The sequence below is a fragment of the Antechinus flavipes genome, chromosome 2 (assembly GCF_016432865.1).
Source record: "Antechinus flavipes isolate AdamAnt ecotype Samford, QLD, Australia chromosome 2, AdamAnt_v2, whole genome shotgun sequence".
Lineage (NCBI taxonomy): Eukaryota > Metazoa > Chordata > Mammalia > Dasyuromorphia > Dasyuridae > Antechinus > Antechinus flavipes.
This window is the reverse complement of record NC_067399.1, coordinates 225610366-225631919: the sequence shown is the minus strand read 5'-3', so window position 1 is coordinate 225631919 and position 21554 is coordinate 225610366. Positions and strand designations below refer to the sequence as shown.

The 21554-nt window shown below is 33.4% G+C and overlaps 1 protein-coding gene across 1 annotated transcript in view; it reads left to right on the top strand.

Moving 5' to 3' along the window:
* Window positions 1–18156, top strand: part of SELENOI (selenoprotein I) — a 51804-nt gene extending 33648 nt beyond the window's left edge. Inside the window, exons 8-10 of the mRNA XM_051976332.1 lie at window positions 4922–5102; window positions 7630–7812; window positions 10664–18156. Of these exons, the coding sequence (XP_051832292.1) occupies window positions 4922–5102; window positions 7630–7812; window positions 10664–10729 (430 nt within the window). The 3' untranslated portion in view covers window positions 10730–18156. The remainder of the gene's footprint in view (window positions 1–4921; window positions 5103–7629; window positions 7813–10663) is intronic.
* Window positions 18157–21554: the final 3398 nt, after the last annotated feature.

Below are 21554 nucleotides of genomic sequence, written 5' to 3'. Positions count from 1 at the left end.
GTATGGAACTAGGTCTCCTTGGTGTGAAATAATTTTTTTTCCTTGATCTTTATATTAGGAAATACTTGTAGAGAAATCATAAAGATATGTTGGTAGTAGAAGTCTACTACCAATTTTGGAGAAACTTTTTTGGGGGTTTGGTTTTATCTCTGTTGGGTTGGTCATGTTCATAATCTTTCCAGACTATTGAAGCATTTAGTGTTGGAAGCATGTCCATAAACATTATACCATCCATTCTAAAAATGTTAATTGATACTTCTAGTAGCTGTAGTTTAAAGAGAAACTTCTTTTTAAAAGGAACTGAAAAGTAGCCCCAAGTAAGATAAGATTTATTTAATTTATTTAAATTGAAAGTGGCCTGTCATGTTTTGTCTTTATTGTTTGATAAGGGATTATATTATTATATATTTAGAGCTGTAAGGAACTTGGATAACCTACTTCAAGATACAAGCCTCATATTTTGACCTAATTCACAAACATAGTAAGGAGCAGAAGCAAAATTTGAACTCTGGTTCTCTGATACCAAATCTACTTCCTTTTCTATTGTATTGTGTTTTCTCTAGATTAAGAGTTTCTGATGAAAGGAATGCCCATTTAGTCTTATTTCTTAAGTTGCTGTTTACTTGCTATATTTTTTTTCAGAACTTAGGTGAAAAGGATGTCCTGATTAAACAATTTTGATCAATTGGAAGAAAATTTGATCCTTATGGTCTTTTTTTTTAAGTCAGTAAATTAGTAAAATGGAATATATAGTTTAAAAATTCTCCTAAGAGTGGGTTAAACTTAAATCTTTATTTCCTATTTTTTATAAAACATGCCTGAGATTTATATAACACTTTAAAGTTTACAAAGCTGTCCCTCCCTCCCTCCCTCCATATATATATATATACACACACACACATATATATGTTATAAAAACACATAAATACACACATTCTCTCTCATTTGATTCTTAGAGCAAACCTATGTAATAAGTGCTAATATTATCCTTATTTTATAAAAGGAAACTGAGGCTCTTAGGCTAAAACAGGTTGTCCAGAGTCACATAGCAAGTATGCCACTAAAAGAGAGATGGAACTTCCAGTCTTATATCCACTATACATTGTGCTTCCTTCATTCTGTATCTAGTATTTTATATATAGAATATGAACATGTTTGTAGAACTCTTTAAAGTTCGGGAATTCTATTTCCTTTGCATTGGTCTGTCAAATCATTAACTATTGACTTATGCCTACTTTCTCATCTCTAAAATCTTTTTTGAATTATAACCTAGAAAGGATATCCTTTAGTGAAAATTTGAGAAGGGACCCTTTGGATTTTGTTTTGTTTCTTTTTCATAGCAAACCATTTTTTCAAAGAGATGAATATAAGATCCTGCTGTATTTGTTTTTAAGCTTTTGGATTTGTAGAATAAGTTGGCTTTATTTGAAAAAGGTGAATCTCATGAATATATTGAAATTACCTAAGAACCTGTGACAGTTTTTTTTTTTTTTTGCTCAAAATCTTTTCAATATTAACAACAAATGAAGTCTAAAATTGAGGTACTTATTTATTAATCAGTATTTTCTAGTGTCTTGGACGACTTCCTTTGCAAAATCCAAAATGGGAATTCTCTACCAATGGTGAGATTTTCCCAAATGCTCCTAATTGTCTCTTACCCAGGAACACTGTAGTTGTCTTAGTGAAATCTATAGCAATACAAAGGAGATTAGTCTAGTAGATATACATTAGAAAAATAGTGAACAAAAAAAACACATTGCCTAAACCAACTGTTCTCAAACATTTTAGTCTTAAGATTCCTTTACGTTCTTAAATTTGTTGAGGGCTACCTACCCCCAAGTGTTTTTGTTTACGTGAGCTACATCTATTGATATTTATCATATTATAAACTAATTGTAGTATCATGAAAATAGTTTAACTTAATGGAACCCTGCAAAAGTCTCAGAGAATCCCATGGGTCCCTACATTTTGAGACTGTTGCATGCAATGTAATAGGCAGTCCATCGAGATAATCTGTTGATAATCTCCTTCCAGATAGATGTTAAGGTGGACAATGACATGGACTTAGAACTTTGAAGAAACTTCAAAATTTTTTTTAGTTATTGAAAAATCTGTCTTTTTAATACCAATATTTCCCTTGAAGTACAATTCATGAGATAGTTCATTGTTGTAGCCATCGAAATGATGAATAATGGAAAGATGTTTAGTGGGCATGGAGAGGTTGTCCTTGCTGTCAGCAAGTACAAGGAAATGGCATGAGACCTTATTGAACACATATGTTATTGAAAAGAATATGGACTAGGCAGAGAGCAATAACAAGAGAAAACATATGGACAGAACTGAATATGATAATTGATGTTTCTGAGACAATACAAAAATTGGAGAAAGACCCCGTGTTAGTGTTCTTTGGAGAAAAAAGTGAAAGAGGTGGACAAAAATTACATAGGATGAGGTTGAGAATTATCTGTTAGAGATCTGCTGAGGTCAAAGGAATGCCCAGCTTGTCTGTAAGCCCTTGCCTGACAGATTTTACCAGATTTAAGAGAGTTCTGGGGGAAGGAATACCAAGGTGGAGACTCGTTCCCTTAGAAGTACAGATCTTTATGTGTTCTTACATTTTATGAACTTCTTATCCTCTACTGTTTGGTACAACCTTATTCTTACTAAATGTTTAAATAAAAACATTTAAAGTCACTACTTTATTCAGAACCCTTTTTTTTTTTTTTTGATATTACTGTTACCATAATATTTTCATTCCTAATACCTCCACCATAGTTTTAGTTCTTTTCTCTCCAAGTTGATTTCAGTAGTTTCCAGGGGCATGTTAACTGGTCTTCTTGCTTTCAGTTTTCAGTCTAACCCTCTTGTCCCCAACCTATCACCTTTCATAACGTGACTAATCTTTCTTTTTTTTTTTTTAAATAGCTTTTTATTTTTCCAAATACAATCCAAAAAGATAGTTTTCAACATTCACCTTTGTAAAATCTTGTGTTCTAAAATTTTTTCCCTTTTCCCCCCATCTCCTCTCATAGACAACAAGCAATCTAATATAGGTTAAACATGTGCAATTCTTCTAAACATTTCCATATTCATCATGCTGTGCAAGAAAAATCAGATCAAAAGGGGGAAAAAACCATAGAAAGAAAAAAAAAAAACTAAGCATATAAACAACAACAACAAAAAAGGTAAAAATATGCTTTGATGCACATTATCTCCATATCTCCATAGTCCTCTGTCTGGATGTGGATGGCTTTCCCCTTCACCAATCTATTGGAATTGTCTTGAATCACCTTATTATTGAAAAGAGCCACGTCCATTATAGTTGGCCATCACATAATTTTGTTGTTGGAGTGTACTGTGTTCTCTTGGTTCACTTCACTTAGCATCAATTCATGTAAGTCTTTTCCAAGCTTTTCTGAAGTCATCCCTATTCCTCATTTCTTATAGAACAATAAATATTCTATTACTAATTCATACACCATGACTTATTCAGCCTTTCTCCAACTGATAGGCATCTATTCAGTTTCCAGTTCCTTGCTACAACAAAAAGGATTGCTGCAAATATTTCTGCACATGTGGTCCTTTTCCCTCTTTCATGGTCTCTTTGGGATACAAGTCCAGTAGAGACACTGCCGGGTCAAAGGGTATGCACAATTTTTTTTAAGTCCTTTGGGCATAGTTCCAATTTGCTCTCCAGAATGGTTGGATCAATTCACAACTCCAGCAACAGTACACTAGTGTCCCAGTTTTCCCATATCCCTTCTAGAATTTATCATCATCTTTTCCTGTCATATCTCAGAGGTGTGACAGGATACCTCAATTGTGACAAATCTTTTTAGAGCAGTTCTGACTATGGTACTCGCTTTTTAAAAAACCTCTAATAGTTCACCATTGCCTGTCAAAATTCAGACTCTAACCTGGCATTCAAAGCCCTTTGCAGTAGGGTCCAAATTTTTTCTTCTAATTTTATTTCTTACTATAAGCCTTAAGCCTTTGCTATACTCTTGCCAAACTGGATAGCTTGTGTTTTCTTGAGTAGACTTTGCTACCTTCTCCCTCTTAGCCCTTGTTTCTTCAGTTTCCTTGTATGGAAAGGGAATGTATGGACCATTTGTCTTTCTTCAGGTCAAATTCTATTTCTTCAGCTCAAATTCTGCCTTATCATCTGGGTTATCATCTTTCCTTATCATTTTGATCCAGAATTATTTCTCTCCTCTAAGTCCTTAAAATACTCTGTAGTTCTTTAATTAAAAAAAAAAAAAAAGCTAGTCCATTGAGTCCATCTGTGTACGAAAAATTGTAGAAATTCCCCCCACAGACATAGATTCATAACTTATCAATTTTATAGGTGTGGAGTATTGCCTGGGGATTCTGAAAAGTTAAACAATTTGCCCATTGTCACACAACTAATTATGTGTTAGAGGCAAATTGGAAACCAAATCTTCATGATTGTGGATCATGCCTCTATTCACTATGTCATGCTATCATCTCTTTAAAGTAAACTGCATATCAGATTTCTTTTTATACATTTCTTATTATCTCTACTAATTAAAAGGTTAATTGAATTCAGAGGTTCCTATCTTTATCTTTGCATCTTTTATATTCCCTAGTACACTGCTTTGCATATAATAGACATCTAGTAGATTTTTTTCAGTAGTACAATAGAAAGAACATTGAAGTCAGAAGCCTTATGTGCTTGTCCTAGGCTACTAGTTAATAACTCTAAGGTTGTAGACAAAGTACTTGAAACTTTTCTTCCCCTCTTTTCATTTGATAAGTGTAGGTAAGGGTTGTTACAAATGAAATAAGATGTTTGTAAAAGCACTTGGAAAACTGTCAAGTGTTACACAAATATAAGGTAATGAATGGTATTTTTTGAATGGATAAATTTTAGTATCTAATAATGTGTTTTTATTTCCAGGGCCTACAGAAATAACACCTTGAAGCACAGTTCCATCTATGAAACACTGCTGCCCTTTTTTTCTCCATGTTTGCTTTTCATTCTGAGTACAAGTTGGGTCCTCTGGTCACCATCTGATATTTTAGAGACACATCCTAGACTTTTCTACTACATGGTTGGAACAGCTTTTGCCAACATCACAGTGAGAATTTGTTCTTCCTCTAAATCATGAAACATCAGAGGATTATTAGGATTTAATATCAACTGTAGAAAGTAGCTGGTACAAGAGTAAATACATCTATCTTTAAGAAAAAACTTTTGATTTTTAGAATTTCTCAGTCAACCTGAACAAAATGAGAATGTCCTCATTTTTACTGGTAGTTGCAACTGAGTTAAAGTAAGTGGGGACTGAAACAAGAATTTGAGAATTTTTCTTTTGATATCTCTCCTTTACCATTTACAGAGCAATGTTCAGGTCCTTGCTAGGTTAACATTAATGCTGTGGTCCAACATCCCACAGGTCCCTGGATGTGCTTAAAGGAAAGTGTGCTGACTAGGAGTCAGGAAAACTCTAATTCAAATTCTGCTTCAGATACTTATTGGCTGTGTGATTTGTTAGCCAAATCACCCAAATGTATAAAAAGGGAATAATGGCCTCTACATTATAGGGTTATTGTGAGCATCAAGTGAGATAACATATAAAATGTTTTATGGACCTTGAAACAATATTAGCTAGTAGTGAATGTTATGAAATGTTAATTAATCTATTCATGCTTAGTTATGAAGGTTTTGGTTTGAAGTTGTCACATAATGTGTGATTATTGTGATAAAATTATATTTGAGTACATGTTTATATCCTTTTCTAGGTATGGGTTAAAAACTCAGTTTAACATGTATGATTATAGACAAATATTTCAGCAGATATACTTGTATTAGTTTATTGATCTAGTTTCAGTGTTTTCTCTGGTTGCTCTATATGTTAATAGATAAATCCTAGAATAAAGTACATGATATTATGTTGTTTGGGTTGTATATGCTGAGGAAGAATAAAGGGAAATAATTGCAACCAAATCAGAAATTAACAAATTAAAAACAAGAATAATGAAGTGGTAAATAAAAGAGGGTTGTTTTTTTTTTTTTAAATGACATTGGTAGATCATTAACAAATCTTGATTTTAAAGTTTCTGGGAAAATCAGATACTATAATTAAGAATGAAAAAGTGCAAATCACAATGTCAAAAGAATTTAAGAAAATCACATAGGATTGTTATAAATGTTTGTTAAAATGTGAAAATTAAAGCAAATGAGTAAATATCTATAGCAGGGGTCCTCAAACTTTTTAAATAGGGGGCCAATTCACTGTTGGAGGGCTTTGGAGGGCTGGACTATAGTAAAAACAAAAACTTTGTTTTGTGGGCCTTTAAATAAAGAAACTTCATAGCCCTGGGTTAGGGGAATAATTGTCCTCAGCTGATGCATCTGGCCTGTGGCCGTAGTTTGAGGACCCCTGATCTAAGGAAAAATTATGTTATTTTTAGCTGAAATCTGTCTTCTTATAATTGCCCCTTTTGGAATCATATACACTAAGCGATAGCATGTTAGAACTAGAAGAAATTTAGAGATCTTTTAATGTGACTTGTTAATTTTTATCAGTGAGATACCAGAGAGGTAAGTTTACTTGTCTGAAGTCACACAGTTGTTTTGTGGTACTCTCTTCTGTAAGTCTCCCCATTGTTTTCTCTCTTATAGGAAAAATTTCCTTGTATTATATGATTTCCAATTTAAGTCTTAATTTCTATAATTATATTGAATTGAAGACTAATATAGTTATTAGTCTTTTTTATGTTTTTTTTAGTCACAATGCAGCAATTGAATTTTTAGATTATTGTTCTGGTAATAAGCAAAAAACCTTATGCTCTATGGAATTCTCTGCTTATAATAGTGATATTTAGAATATCAAACAGTGACTCTTTGAAAGTGTAAATTGTGGTTATTTAAAACCTCTAATTTCTGTATTAAAAGTAATAATAGATGAGAATCTGCAGGATATATAATAATCATGTCTCTTTGTTAGTAATGATTTGCAACATCCCATATAACTGAATATTTTGTAAGAGAAAGAAAGCAGCATGTTTAGTGGGAGAAGTGCTAGATTTGAATCCTGTGCCACTTAATAACTTATATGCCTTTGAACATGTCACTTAACCCCTCTGAGTCATTAGTTTTTTCTTCTAAAAAATGAAGGACTTAGACTACATGATCTCTGAAGTCCTCTTTAACTCTTACTTTGTGATCCTTTGGAAAAGGTTGGCTTGATCCAAGCTCTATTTCTCCAAACTCTTAACCATTTATTTATAATATGCTTCATCTAGAAAATTCATCCACTCTACCTCTATCCTCTTAGGAGAGAGGTGAGAATTATGGATGTGAAGTGAAATGTATAGTTCAGATATTTGTTGCTATATCAGTTGCAGAGAGTATTTGGAAGTATCTTTGGTTTGTTTCAAGGAAAGTTTCAATGGTAAAAGGTTATATGAAGAAATAACTGTAATAACAAAATAAAGCAACCATAAAACTAGTGAAAATCAAGCCATCTTCTGGAGGAAATACATTTCTCCCCTTTTTAGATGCTAGATAATATAAAAATGCATGTTTAAGTAATGTTCCATACTTTAGTGATTAGCATTGGAAATACATGTCTAATTGAATTTTTTCCCCTCTCTTTTAAGTGTCGCCTTATTGTGTGTCAGATGAGTAACACAAGATGCCAAACTTTGAATCTATTGCTTGTACCACTGGCCCTCGTTGTTCTTTTGGTATACTTAGAATTATCTCCTCATATGGAACCCATTCTTCTGTACTTACTAAGCATTATTATTACTTTGGCACATGTCCATTATGGAATACAAGTGGTAAGTCATTTTTTGGAAGATTTGGTTATACTTTTGTAAAAAATTTAGAAAAAGAAAAAAGCTTACATAGAGATGTATTGAGCAAAAGAGAGGTACGATAATGCCTCTTGTGAAATTCTTTAAATGTCACAGGACTTTTAACTATATTTCTATTAACTGCCTGCTTTGTTTCATGAGAGTAATTATTGAAAGCTATGCCTTTAATTCATTCATATGCAACTCTGCCAATCTGAATTAACTTTGATGGTCTTGATGTTAGAATGTATGTTCATCAATCATAGACTTAACCTAGTGAATGTCAGAGTGGCTTCTCACTCATTTGGCAACAGGGTGATTGATATTTAAGCCATAATTATTCTCAGAAACCATCTGCTAAGTCATAAAGGAGTTAACATCTATATTTGTTGACTTGTGGCACTGACACTGGCAAAATATCAATACTTAAAGTACTTAGTTGTCATAGTAACTGGAATTGATTTTTTTTTTAGCTAGATTAAAAATTCTTTACTCCTCGTTGAGTGGAGTTTCAAGCTAATGGATGCATTTGCTGAGGGGTACAATATCTTTTAAGTATCTGGGAATTCTGATAATTCTATGGATCCTTTTGATCATTCTTACTGCTCTTTTAGCACCTTTAAAAAATTTTTTTAAGCATTTTTTAAATATGATTTTATTTGATCCTTGAAACAGTCTTGAGAGTACGGTGCTATTATTATCCCCATTTTCCAGCTGAGGAAATAGAAGCAGACAAAATTTAAGTGACTTGCCCAGGCTCACGCAGAGAAGTTGCATTTGAAATCAAATTGGAACTCAGCTTTCCAGGTGCTGTGCTCCTTCCTTTGTGCCACCCAATTATCTTATAGAATGTCCCAAAGCTGATCTTCAGAGACTGATGCTTTAGGATTAGCAGCTCCTTCTTCCCTACATGCTCAGGTAGCTGCTGTCTTTAGCACCTTCTTCAAGAAGCATTTTTCAAGTTTTTCCCCTTCTTTGCTCCCTCATTTCACCCTGGTGCCTTCTCTTGGCAATTACCCTTGTTACATTATGGATCTTTAACATGTTTTTCATGTCTTTACTCCTGTTAAAATGTGAGCTTCTTGAGGGTAGGAATCTTGTTTTTGGTTTTCTCTGTATCCCCTCTGTCCAGCAAAGAGCCAGGCACACAGTAAGTAGTTAATAAATTCTTGTTGACTCATTACCATTTTCACTGATCTACTGGAGATATTAAATTTTTTTTAATTTAGACTTTCAGTTTAATAACTGACTTTTAGGGAAAACTCAAGTTCAAATGCTGAGTTCAGGGAAGATACTGGAGTAAAAAGATACAGTGAAATACTATATACGTTCTTCAAAGAAGAATACCTAAGTAAAGTAAATCTAAGTTTTCAAAAGAGGCTACTAATCAGTTGTGCCCATGCCATATAATCGTAATTTTCCTTTTGAAAATAGATAGTTTTCACTTGGAGTAGCACAAATATATAAACATGTTTTTAATAAGGAACTACTCTTGGAGCAGCTAGATGATGTAGTAGACAGAACACCAATCCTGGAGTCCAAAGGACTGAGTTCAAATACTTCCTAACTGTGTGACCCTAAGCAAGTCACATAACTCCAATTGCTTCCCCCCCCCAAAAAAAAAAGAAAGAAAGAAACTATTCTGAATCTTGACTAAAACATAATGTAGAGCCTAAATTTTTACAATAAATATATTTTTAAGTAGACCTGTACTTCAACAGCTACATTGTATAGTAAATAGTGTACAAGGCCTGGAGTAAGAAAGACAGAGTTCAGATCCTATCTCAGACATTTATTTATTAGGATAAATTGTTTAACCTCTGTTTTTTTCAATTTCTAAAATTGTGAAATGTGGATAATAGTAGTATCTAACTCCCAAAGTTGTTATGGGAATCAAATGAGATAGTGTTTGTAAATTGAGTAGCACGGCATCTAGCACATAGCAGATACTTTATAAATGCTATCTATTATTTATATTACTGCACAACAGTACCCAAGAATTTTTTAATCAGAATATATCATCAAGAACCATACATTCTCAGTTTACTTCTAACATATCTTAATTTTCAAGTCCTTTTTCACTGTACCTGCTGCTTATTAATTCTAACTATTAGGAATCATACTTCATTCCAAAAACAGCTTTAGGATATAACTTTTTGGGTGACCTTTGATTTTCTTTGTGCTATAGGATCCAGTATATAAAATTATTTAAAACTTCAGTTTTAGTACTTAATGATTGACATGGAAATTGTTGCCTACTTATCAGTGGTTCCTAAAATAATATGGTTTGTTTGTCTTTAAAAATTCTTGGAGCTGACCCTAGACCATCAGGGCTGATCACCTAGCAGTGTTATAGGAAAGAGAATATTCTTTCCTTTCCTTAGGTCACTCTCTTCATCTAATTTAGGTCAGAGAATTTAAATGAATGAATTTTAGTTTGGGATCTTTTCCATTCTTGTGGACTAACCTACTAACTGACCAAAAGGAATGTAATGATGAGGTTGATAAGGTGTTTCTATGAAATGATAGTAATAAATACAGAGTCAGATACTTTTGTGGAGTCCCAGTTGGATTTACAATTGTAATTTCATAGAAATGCCTTATTAATCATATCATTGTATTCCTACAGTCAGTAGTTTGGCTTTTGTCACCTCTTCTAATTTCTGCTAAAAGAAAGTGTGCAATTTATGATCTAAGAGAATAATTGTATAACTTAAAACTAGGTTCAGATTTCTTTCAAGAACTTTGATAATTGAAGAAAGCTTTGAATCTTTGTAACTTTGTAGAAGTAAAATATTTAGTTGTCACTGCCTCATCATGATGTTTTTGTTCACAGGTTAACCAGTTGAGCAGTCACTTTAAGATTCTACCTTTTTCATTAAGAAAACCAAGCTCAGATTGACTAGAAGTGGAAGAAGAGAAAATTGGCCTACAGTCTACAGAAGTACTGTAAATAAGACAGACGCTTGTAAATACTCCAACCATCACCATAGAACTAAACTTATCTACTTGACAGAAATGGGGACTAAATGTATGTGGTACGCAGATGACAGGGATGAAGCATTTATAATCTGGACTCCTATAATTCCTGTCAATCTCATTCCCATTTATCATTATAAATGTATTTTGTGGGGGAGGGGAGAACCAGGTGACCTCTTTGGTTAAACAGTGTACATTAGACCAGCATAATGTTCCTAGTGATTTCAACTTCATAACTCCATGGTTTTTTGGTTTATACAGGTTATGTTTTTGTCTTGGTTTTATTTTAAAAATAGAGAAGCTGGTTTAGGAACACTGACCATATTCAGAAGAACACAATGTGTTTTCATATTGGGTGATTTGTTAATAGGTCTTACCTATCTGTGGAAACTATCAATATCCTGTTTCTTACTCCAGGGAGAGATAAGCCACAAAAGCAATTCACCTTCAGCAGGAGATGCCAAATTACCACAGCAGAATCTAACCAGAAGTCACTTTTATAACTGCCAAACACTGGCTTCTCTTTTCCATGGAAATGCCTTTGTCTTCATATGCTGAGAGATCTGACATGAATATGATCGCCTGATATCCTAGCACTCTTTGTTCTGGAATAGATCTTGACAAATGGTTTCATTGTTTTTGTTTTCTATTAAATTATTCAATGGGGGCTTAGAAGTGAATGTGGTTTTAGTTATAATTTGTTAGTTTGACTTTGAATTATCCCCTTCCAATTACAAATAATTTTACAGGATGAAATCTTGTCAACCACTGCATTTGACATTTTTAGTCTAATGGTACAATTACTTTTTGTGAGGAATATAGATTAAACACCTTTTAATAGAAAGTCACTTTGGAATTGGATAATATATCAATTTTAGGATGTGATTATCCTTTTGAGACTTGTCATATAAATTCTAGGCTATTCTTGAATTTTTTTCCTTTTTTGGGGAGTGGGGGAAGACAACAGATATGGGGTTTGGAAAAAACCTGGGAGACAATAGAGTAAATGCAGTTTTTTTTTCCTACTTCCCCAGCTTGGAAAAAACATGACACATTTGCCTTATTGAGCATACATTATCCTTACAATAGCTTGCAGTAACTTATAAAGTTTACTTTTGAAAATAAAAAAATTCCTTCACTTTTATCATAATTGTTTCATAGCTCACATCTTTTTCACAGGTGTGATTTTTTTTACTTTTTTTTTATCTTTAATTTTATCATTTTAGTTTGGTGGTGGTGAGAGTTACATGCTGATTTTCTTTGATTTTTCTACTGAATGCTATTTGTGCTTGAATGAAGAGTGTGTCTTAAACCCTTTTTATGGACAGGCTGCACTTGGAGAGAATAAGCACAACCATGTTCATATGTATTTAAACTTGAGAAACCATTATTTATCAATGAATGTTTGACCATAAACTTAGTTGCAGTGTCTTCCTTTTGAGGTTTAAAATCTGCTCCTTTGAAAAATAATTGTGTAATATTTAATTTTTTAAATTTGTAAATTCTAATCATTGTCACACAAGTTATTAGAAATGTGAAGTCTATTAGCCAACCGATGGCTCCTTTAAATTAAAAAAATGTGTTTATAGGATTTATGTATTGTGTATTCTGTGACTTCCTCTGAATCAAAGGAAGTCAATCTACATCACAAATAGAAAATTTGATGCAGGAAAATGTTGCTACTGAGTCTGTTTTTTAAAAAGCTATCATGGGAATTAGAGGAAGTGCCAATTAAGTGAATGTAACTTCTAACATTTTTGTTTTATTTTGTTCTGTGTCATCTGTTAAATTGTGCTGGATATGGTATGAATTTATAGGGGTGGGGAAGGAAGGGATACCATTCTGAATTTATTACTTTAGTCATTTTTTTGACTTGAAACAAAGAAAGTGGAAATAGAAAATTTAATTTTGTTAGCTTCCTATATCATCATTGTTGGGGGAAACATTACTTGAAAATAATACATTTACTATAAGAAGCAGAGCTGGTGTGTATTTTTTTTTTAATATGATAATTTGGGCCAGAAGCCTCCTTTCGTTATTAGGAATACATTGTACAGATTAGCAGTTAAATTCCTTTTCATGCTTGTGATGTTTTAGTTCCATTGTATTATATATATTTCTCTTGTATCAAATGTGAAAATTATTTTGTGCATTTGCTTTAATGTTTTCTCCTATAGTGGTAAAGAAATTATTTTACAAATGATTTCATTGAAATTTGTAAGGTGAAAAAGAGAAGTTACAAGATGAAAGAGACTGGAGTAATTGACTTTTACAGAACAGAGTGAATTTGCAGGTCCCTAGTACTATGACTCCTTTTCTTTGTTTGAGTTAGACATTCCCTTTGATCAAAAACTGCATCTCAAAAGCCATTTTTATTGACAACTGAGACAGAATTTATCTATAAATAGAATCTTGTATTCATATTTTAGATCAAGCATCTGAACGCTTCTGATGTGTAAGAGACAGTTTTGGGTTTGTGGATGATAGCAGATAAACTCAGACTTACTTTCTCTAAATTTTAAACTGAGCTGCCTTTTATGGAACCAGTGGTACATTTTCTCATGATTTTTGGACGTTTCAGAGTAGAGTGCCTTAGCATAACCAGAAATTTTGAGTGAGACAATTTATATTTGTTTCTGCCAAGTAAGGTCATGGTGACCTGTTGGAAATTTCTTATCAGACTTGTGTATAGAACAGATTTCTTTTTGGATTTGTGAAAACAATGTTATAGAAGAAGCAGATGAGGAAATTTTAATATGTATATCAAGGGGGGTATGATGGAAAGATGAGAAAAAAGTTAGATTGCTTTGATTCCATATTTGTTTTGCTCAGTATTTTATCCTAGTGTAACTTTTTATTTATTATCCTTTTAATGTAATAGAATGGTAAAATATTTGTAACACTTTTTTTGTCTCCTTATATATTAAATTTTTAGGATTTTATTAAATGAAATAGATACTAGCAGTGATGTGTTACAAAATATTAATGTCTTAAGGATAGTTGAATAGATTTCCAAATTTAAAAAATTTTTCTTTGACATAAAATTAAAGTTATTTTGTGCAATAGCTTACTTAAACCCACTATGTAGCTTTCCATTTAAATTACCTACAATTTTGATACTTTTGAAATTATAGTGTTCCATAATTTGTAGACAAATGGTATCACAGAGAGAATAATGAAGTTGAAAAAATTGGGATAAATTAAAATGCTGCAAAATTTACCAGATAGTAATCCATTCTGTCTTCTTTCTATTCAACTCTAGGCCCAGTGCATTATTTCTTCCAAGAGAAACTTTCTGAGGACTAATTCAATCAGCTAATTGTCCAACTGTGTGCCACAATCTGGGCAAAATTGTTTCTTAACTGACTTGGTTTTTCCTATATAGATTAGTGGACTGATCTCTTTTAAATGGTTGTGGATCTCATTGAGAGTAGATCTTAATTTTCTTTTTAATTTTATGCCTTTATATGCATTCTTATGTTTGTTTAAATAATTTTTCTTGAACCATATTTTTCAATTTCAATAGTCAGGATTTTCTTTGTTAACTGGCAACATTTGCATTTCCACTATATATAGAGAACCCTATATTTTCATTTAATGAGGTGAAAAGAAGAAATTATAGTCATACTACCTTCTTAGAAACTGAAGAGGAGGTAGTAACAATTCATTACCATCTATATCTGAAAGTAACTGGTTCTAAAAGAATACTTTTCCTTAATCATAGTATCAGGGACCCCCATCTCTTACTTTCAGACATAGAGTTAATGTATTTTGAGGAAAATCAGAGAAGCTGCTTAGGTTTTGTGAGCCAAAGACTCTTCTAAGTATTTTAACCAGAAGCTTCATCATTACTTTTTCTGTTAGTTCATTTATGCTTCTTATTGAAACAATACCTAGGAAAATTGAGCATTCTACTTAGGGCATTGCTTTGCCACCTCTGAATTGCCACTCTTTGACCAGTTAGTGAGAGCAGGATCACTTTTAGTCCTTCATAGTGACTGACATGCTTGTTACAGAGGAATTGGAGGAAACCTGATAGTCTTGAATTTGTCAGGACTTTGGTTACACGGATAACAAACAATTTATGTGGAATTCTTGAATCCCTCTAAGATAGGACTTTAAACCAACTTTTAATTTGATTTTGGTTTTAGGTTCTAGCACTGTAAGGGGAAGCTATGTAGTATAGTGAGTAAAGTCCTGGTTGTAGAGCCAGGAAGACCTGAGTTCAAATACTGCTTCAGGTGCTGACTTAGCTATATGATCTTGGATAAGTCTCTTCAGCTCCGAGTCTCACTTTCCTCATCTGTAAAATGGGGATAATAATAGCACCTACCTCACAGGGTTGTTGCGAGGATCAAATGCAATGATGTCAAATGCTCTGCATACCTTAAAACATATAAAAACCAGCTATTGTTATCAGTATCATGATGTGAGAAATTTCTAAATTTGAATAAGTAGCTTAGTTCCATCATGTATTGTAGTTTACCTTTATCAAAGCATCCTGTAAATGAAGAATTTCTACCAGACAAGACCCTGGGACCTTACAGGATGAATTTTGATCTGGATGCTGCAATTGAAACATTTTGACATATGCACTTAAAATAGACTCTTTTAGAAATAAAAAGTATTTATGTGTGTCACAATCAAATTGAGTAATTTTCTAATTTTTAGAAAGTTTAATTAAATTATTTGATTTTCCTTTTTAATGATGTAACCTATATGATTTCTCCCTACTCTTTAGTATTTGACTTTGTCTAGCCTGCAAATTAATAAGCGGGAGATATAGTAGGGTCACATTAAAGTCAAATTGAATACTAATTAAAGATTCAGTTCTGGCTATAGCTCTCCTACATGATTTTGTCACTTACAGAACCATTTTTAATACAACATGATGAACCAGATTTATTTTTCAGAGATAGATTTAACCAGCCTATAGTTACAAAATGCTAAGTTAAAATTAGGCATTGTTAAAGTCATTTCAGCAGTCTTAACTAGTAGACAAAGATACCGTGTGTACCTGGGCTTTAGCTTTTGAACCATTGTAGCTAATCTGGGTGGGAATGTTATATCAAATTTTAGTTATCATGTAAGGAAAAAAAAATAACTTTGCTTTAGACCTTAAATGCCCATGATTATGGTTTCTCAACTTCTTGCCAAACAATTTAAAATAAATAATAATGCTTAACTGAGAACAGGTTTAGTTGGTACTTTATACTACTAATTAGATTTTTAGAGGAGAGTATTTAATTGTGAACATTAATCTTATAAATCTATTTCATCTGCTCTATCCAATCAGTATCATAATCTGTTATTTTTAATAATTTAACCTAATACACTGATATTTTATGCTTATTTAAAATATTTTTGGAAGTAATATGCCCTTCAAAGGTAACATTTGATGGGACAGTGATCTAGTTAATTTGGAAATGTGCCAAGAATTTGGGATTTAGTGGTAGATCATGAGGTTCAAACTTGGGTTTTAAAGTTCTTGTATTCATTCATTTAGCCAAAGATCTGAATAATTGCCAAGAAAGAAACTTTCCTTTAGTTTGTAGGAATAAAGAACAAGTGCTTTATGCATCTATATACTACTGGATGGACTTTTATTGAGGTTTTGTCTTATGAAAACAAAAATGGGCTGGAGTGATGATCAAATAGATTAATCTTTTTGTAACTGTTTCAGGTAACAGGGAGTTTGTGCAGCTGATCCATTTCATAAATTTTTGTCATTTAAAAAAATTACTATGCCTGGAAAAATACATACTGTGAAGAATCATTAGGTTTGAAATAACTGGAATTTATTAGAGTGGAAATGAAATTCCAAAATGGATCTTTTCTCCCTCTAAAATAAAAGTTTTTGTCTTTTTTAGGGCATGTTATATAATTGGACTTGGCCAAGAGTACTATATCCTGCATAAATATTGTAATATTAAAAAGTATCTAGTTTTATGTGATGTGTGTATTTAACAATTAATAATTAAATATATGTATATGCAGTTTTATATATATACACACTATATATGTGATATATACATTCACATATATATGTGTTTCTGTGTGTATATATATGTATGCACACATAGTCAATTCTTGAGTGTTAGTAATTGCTTCAATCTGTCTTAGAATTTCTCTCCTCTTGTTCATAATTTGCTTGTAACATTAAGAAAACTTGTGTGTGCCATAGTCTCTGTCATCTTCAATTCAGTTTTTCTCAGTTGCCTTTTTTAAATAAGTTAGGATTCCCTGTCTTATTTTATATGTATGGGTATAATAGCTAACTAAGATAGTTACTTTGTCAAAGCAAAGTTTGGCCCTGTATCAGAATGTTGATTATCCATTCTTGGTATAACTTAAGGAATAGGAAAGAATTGATTAGAGAAAGGATGAACAAAGCTCTTTGTGAGACAGAGCTTCTCAATGTGACTAATTATATAGTTTGAAATGTTGTAAATTTTTTAAATGCTTGACATACTTGTATTTGAAAATATATTCTAAAGCCAAACATAAAATGATTTCTGGATTTTCTTGTATCACTGAACTTAGCTCAGAAAATCAGGAATTGATTGTATCCATACTCTGTCATTAGATTATAAAATCCCCTCCATTGCATCAAGATTTGTGTTAATTTTTGCTGCTATGTTGGGAACTTACATTTTGACAAGTTTTAATTCAGAACTATTGAGTGCTATTGCTGGCAAATATTTATTGTAAAAAGAAGTAAAGAATAAATTTTTGAATTTTTAATTGTTCCCAGACTGGTTTTTTTTTTTTTTTTTTGGTGGGGGGAGGAAAAGTTGGTGAAGGAGAATAAGACTAAAAACTCACCTTTTATACATTAGAACAAGTATTACCAGATCTAGAATAAATGTTCATAATCTTGTAACTTTATAGAGAATAAAGAGCTAAAGTGCTTTCCAAAATTTTCAGGTCTCATCACTGGTTCTACTGATACTATGTGTTGTAAAAAATAAAAAAGCTTATTTTTACAAAAGAAATCCATTATTTAGGATTTGAAAAGTATTTTTCCTTAGAAAGTGTTTTAAATGATGAAACATAGGTTCTTATGTCATGCTTCTGAGGTGGCACAGTGAGTAGAGCATTGGACCTGGTGTGTCAGAAAAATGTGGATTTAAATCCCACCTCTGACTATCCATACATTGACTGGACAAATCACTTAACCTCTGCCTGTCTTAGTTTCTCTACTATAAAATGGGAATAATAATGTCACCTATCTCTCTAAATTGTGAGGAATAAATGAAATATTTGCAATGTACATAATACAGTAGCTAGTAGTACATAGTACACAGTACAAGCATAATAGGTGCTTGATAAATTTTTCCTAAATTAAAAGGTGGTGCAGTGAATAGAGCACCAGCCCTGAAGTCAGGAGGACCTGAGTTCATATCTGGCCTCAGACACTTCCTAACTGTGTGACCCTGGGCAACTCATTTAACCCCAATTGCCTTAGCAAAAAAAAAAAAAAAAAAAAAAAAAATCCATCATGTGGGTAAACTGTAGTACTACAAAAACTAACCAGTATTTTCAATTCTTTACTCGGGTGAATCGTGTTCAGAATTCATCTTGGGATGCCAACATATTTCCCCATTATTTCCCAGTTGTTTCAGGACACAGGTGTTGGAAGATGTGAGGGGTTCCAGCATTGAGGACTAGTGTTAACAATTTCCTAACGTAAGAGGTCTCAGATTGGATGTTATGTAGACATCTTAAATTTGACATGTTCAAAACTGAATTCATGATCTTTCTAAAGAAAGCTCCATCCCCTCTTATCCTCTCTTTCTAACTTCCGTATTACTGTTGAGGACACTACCATCCTCCCAGTCACCCAGGCTTGAAACCTAGTTGTTATTTTACACTTCTACTTCTTTTTTTCAATCTGTTACCAAGGCCTGTCAATTTTACCTTCATAGCATATTCCATATGCTCATTATCCTGTATGTAGTGTGCTTATACATAGTCATTGCTGTTTCTTCCATTAGACTGAGATTCTGGAGAATAGAGACTTGTCTTTTGTCTGTTTTTGGATCTCCAGAGCTTAGTATAGTGCTTGCCATGCTTTGTGCTTTGTAAATATTTAGTGCTAGAACAAGGTCATGAGGGGATTCAAGACACTGGGTAAAAATGGCAGGCTTCGCCCAGCCGCTATCTACAGGGCTTCTAGCAATGAGTGGGCCATCAACAACCATCTATCTTTATTCGAGGTTGTTCATAAGTTGGATGTTAAATGTTAAGCAGTCTGATACATTAATTCCCAAAATCTCAGAATTGAAAGGGATTCTACAGAATATTTAGCCCAGCCTATAGTTGGGTAAGAATCCTTTTTTGCAATATATCTGACAAGCGATCTTAGGCTTCCCCTTCCTATGGACTTCAAGTAAAAGAGTCCTCACTATCCAGTAAGGCAGCCCATTTCACGTTTAGATAGCTTTAATTGGTAAGTTTTCCTCACTACATCAAATTTGCTTCAAGCCACTTTTATGGATTGCTTCTATTCTCTGCATTGTCAGGTAGCAGTGCTTTGTGTAGGACTAGTCAGCCTTGTGTTTAATACACTTTTCAATACTATACCTCTGAAAACTTTTCCCTACCTGTTTCTTTTCTTCCTCTGTGATTTTCCTTTTTCCAAACTCCAGAGTGGCTGATTAAGGGGTAAAAAGGAGTGCTATTGCACTGCTTTGAATGATATGCCAAAAGATAGATACAGGGCTGGAAGGAGCCTTAAGGTCATCTAAATCAACTTCATTTTAAAATGATGAAAACAGGCAAAAAAAAAAAAAAGCATCTACTATCAAGCACTGTGCTTAATGCTGGTTATGTAAAGACAATTAACATTAACTCCTATCCCTAAGGAGCTTACAGTCTAGCCTGGGAAACAATATTTATAGAATAGGCACTATATAGGGATGTGTGTGTTTGTATTTTTCAGTTAAATCTCACTTTTTGTGACCCCATTTGGAGTTTTCTTGGCAAAGATCCTGGAGCGCCATTTCCTTCTCTAGATGAGGAACTGAGGCAAACAGGACTAAGTGATTTGCTCAGCGTCACATAGCTAATGCTTGTCTGAAGGGCAACTAGGTAGTGCAGTGGGTAGAGCATTGGGCTTGGAATCAGGAATCCTCATTTCAAGAGTTCAAATCTGGACTGAAACATTTCAGTATATTCCAAGCATAAGTGATGGGTAACCAGTATGTATGAGGAATATCAGGTAGACCAGAATAACTAGGTTGCAGTGTTCATGAATAGAAAAATAGGTTGGGCCTGCCCTTATGGGGTTTAAATGCTTTTAATTTTGAAGATGATAAGGATTCTTTACAGTTTATTCTATAGGGGAGTTGCATAGCTTAGCATTTTAGGAAAATCATTTGGCAGCTGTGTATAGATTAGAGAGAGATGAATCAGGGAAAGCAATTAGCCCAAGTAAGAGTTGATAAAGGCCTGAATTAGGGTGGTGGCTCTGTGAAGGGAGAAATATGAGAGATGTTAGGAAGGTAGAAATAACAGGATTTGATAACTAAGAGGATATGTAAGGTGAATGAGACAGGAGTTGAAGATGACTTTATTTGTGAATGTGAGTAATTGGAATAATGGTGGTGCTCTGACAGAAGCAAGAATGTCAAAAGAGTGGTGAGTTTCTGGAGACAGAACCAGTTCTATTTTGATATTTTGAGATTGAGATGTCTATAGTATAGTCAGTTGGAAATTTGCAGTCTGCCTTTGGTAATTCAGGATGAGCTCAAGAAAAAGAGACTGGGTTTGAGATGTGTTGACCTTAGAGTAAATCAGCATAGAGATAGCCAGGTGAACTGATTCAGTGGGAAAGGGAGACAGAAAGGGAAGAAGAAGAGAAAGAGCAAGACAACAAGAGACAGACAAACCTTTAGTAAAGGGAATGCTATGGATACTGAATACTGAGAAGGAACAATTAGACTGGTAGGAGAACCAAGAGAGAGAAGTACCCAGGAGAAGTTAGTGGTCAAAAGTGCAGAATACTGTAGAAAGGTCAAAGAGGGGAACTTTCCTTTCCCTTCCCAAAATTGGGAAAGGTTATTAGGCTTGGTAATTAAGTGATCCAATTAAACATTTGTTAAGTGCCTTCTCTAGCAAGAGAAAATTAAATACAATACTCCCTACTTCCTTATAAGGACTCTGGATTTGCTGGGAAAGTAAGGGTCATCAGATAAGTGGGTGCTGAACTTACCAGTCCTATCTTGGACACAATAGCTTTGTTTTCATAGTCTAGTCATAACCCGAAACTACACTCTGTGACTGGGCTGCCTTGATTAGTGAGTGAGTGCATATTCACCTAACCCATTTTATCTAACCATCCTAGATTGTTTCAGATACCTATTGAGATATCTTTCTATCTGTCTTATCTTGTAGATACCTAAATTATCCTATGACACGATTCTTGATTCCTATGATTTCCCAAATCAAAACCACTCTGGGAACCACTCCACTGAGAATGTTGCCTCCCCGATTAGTTTACTAAATACCTGGCACGGATATGAAATGTAAGCTCCTTGAGGGCAGGGATTGTCTCATTTTTGTGTATATGTCATCAGTACATAGCACAGTGTCGGCCACATAGCAGATGGTCATTCATTCCTATGACTCATTGCTTTTCAAACCTCAGAACTCCGTAGAAATATGTTGTAGACAGAGGAAGTGTTGCATAGTGAGAAGGTCGGTTCTAGAATCAGCAAAGGTCTGCGTCTTGCCTCTGATTGTGA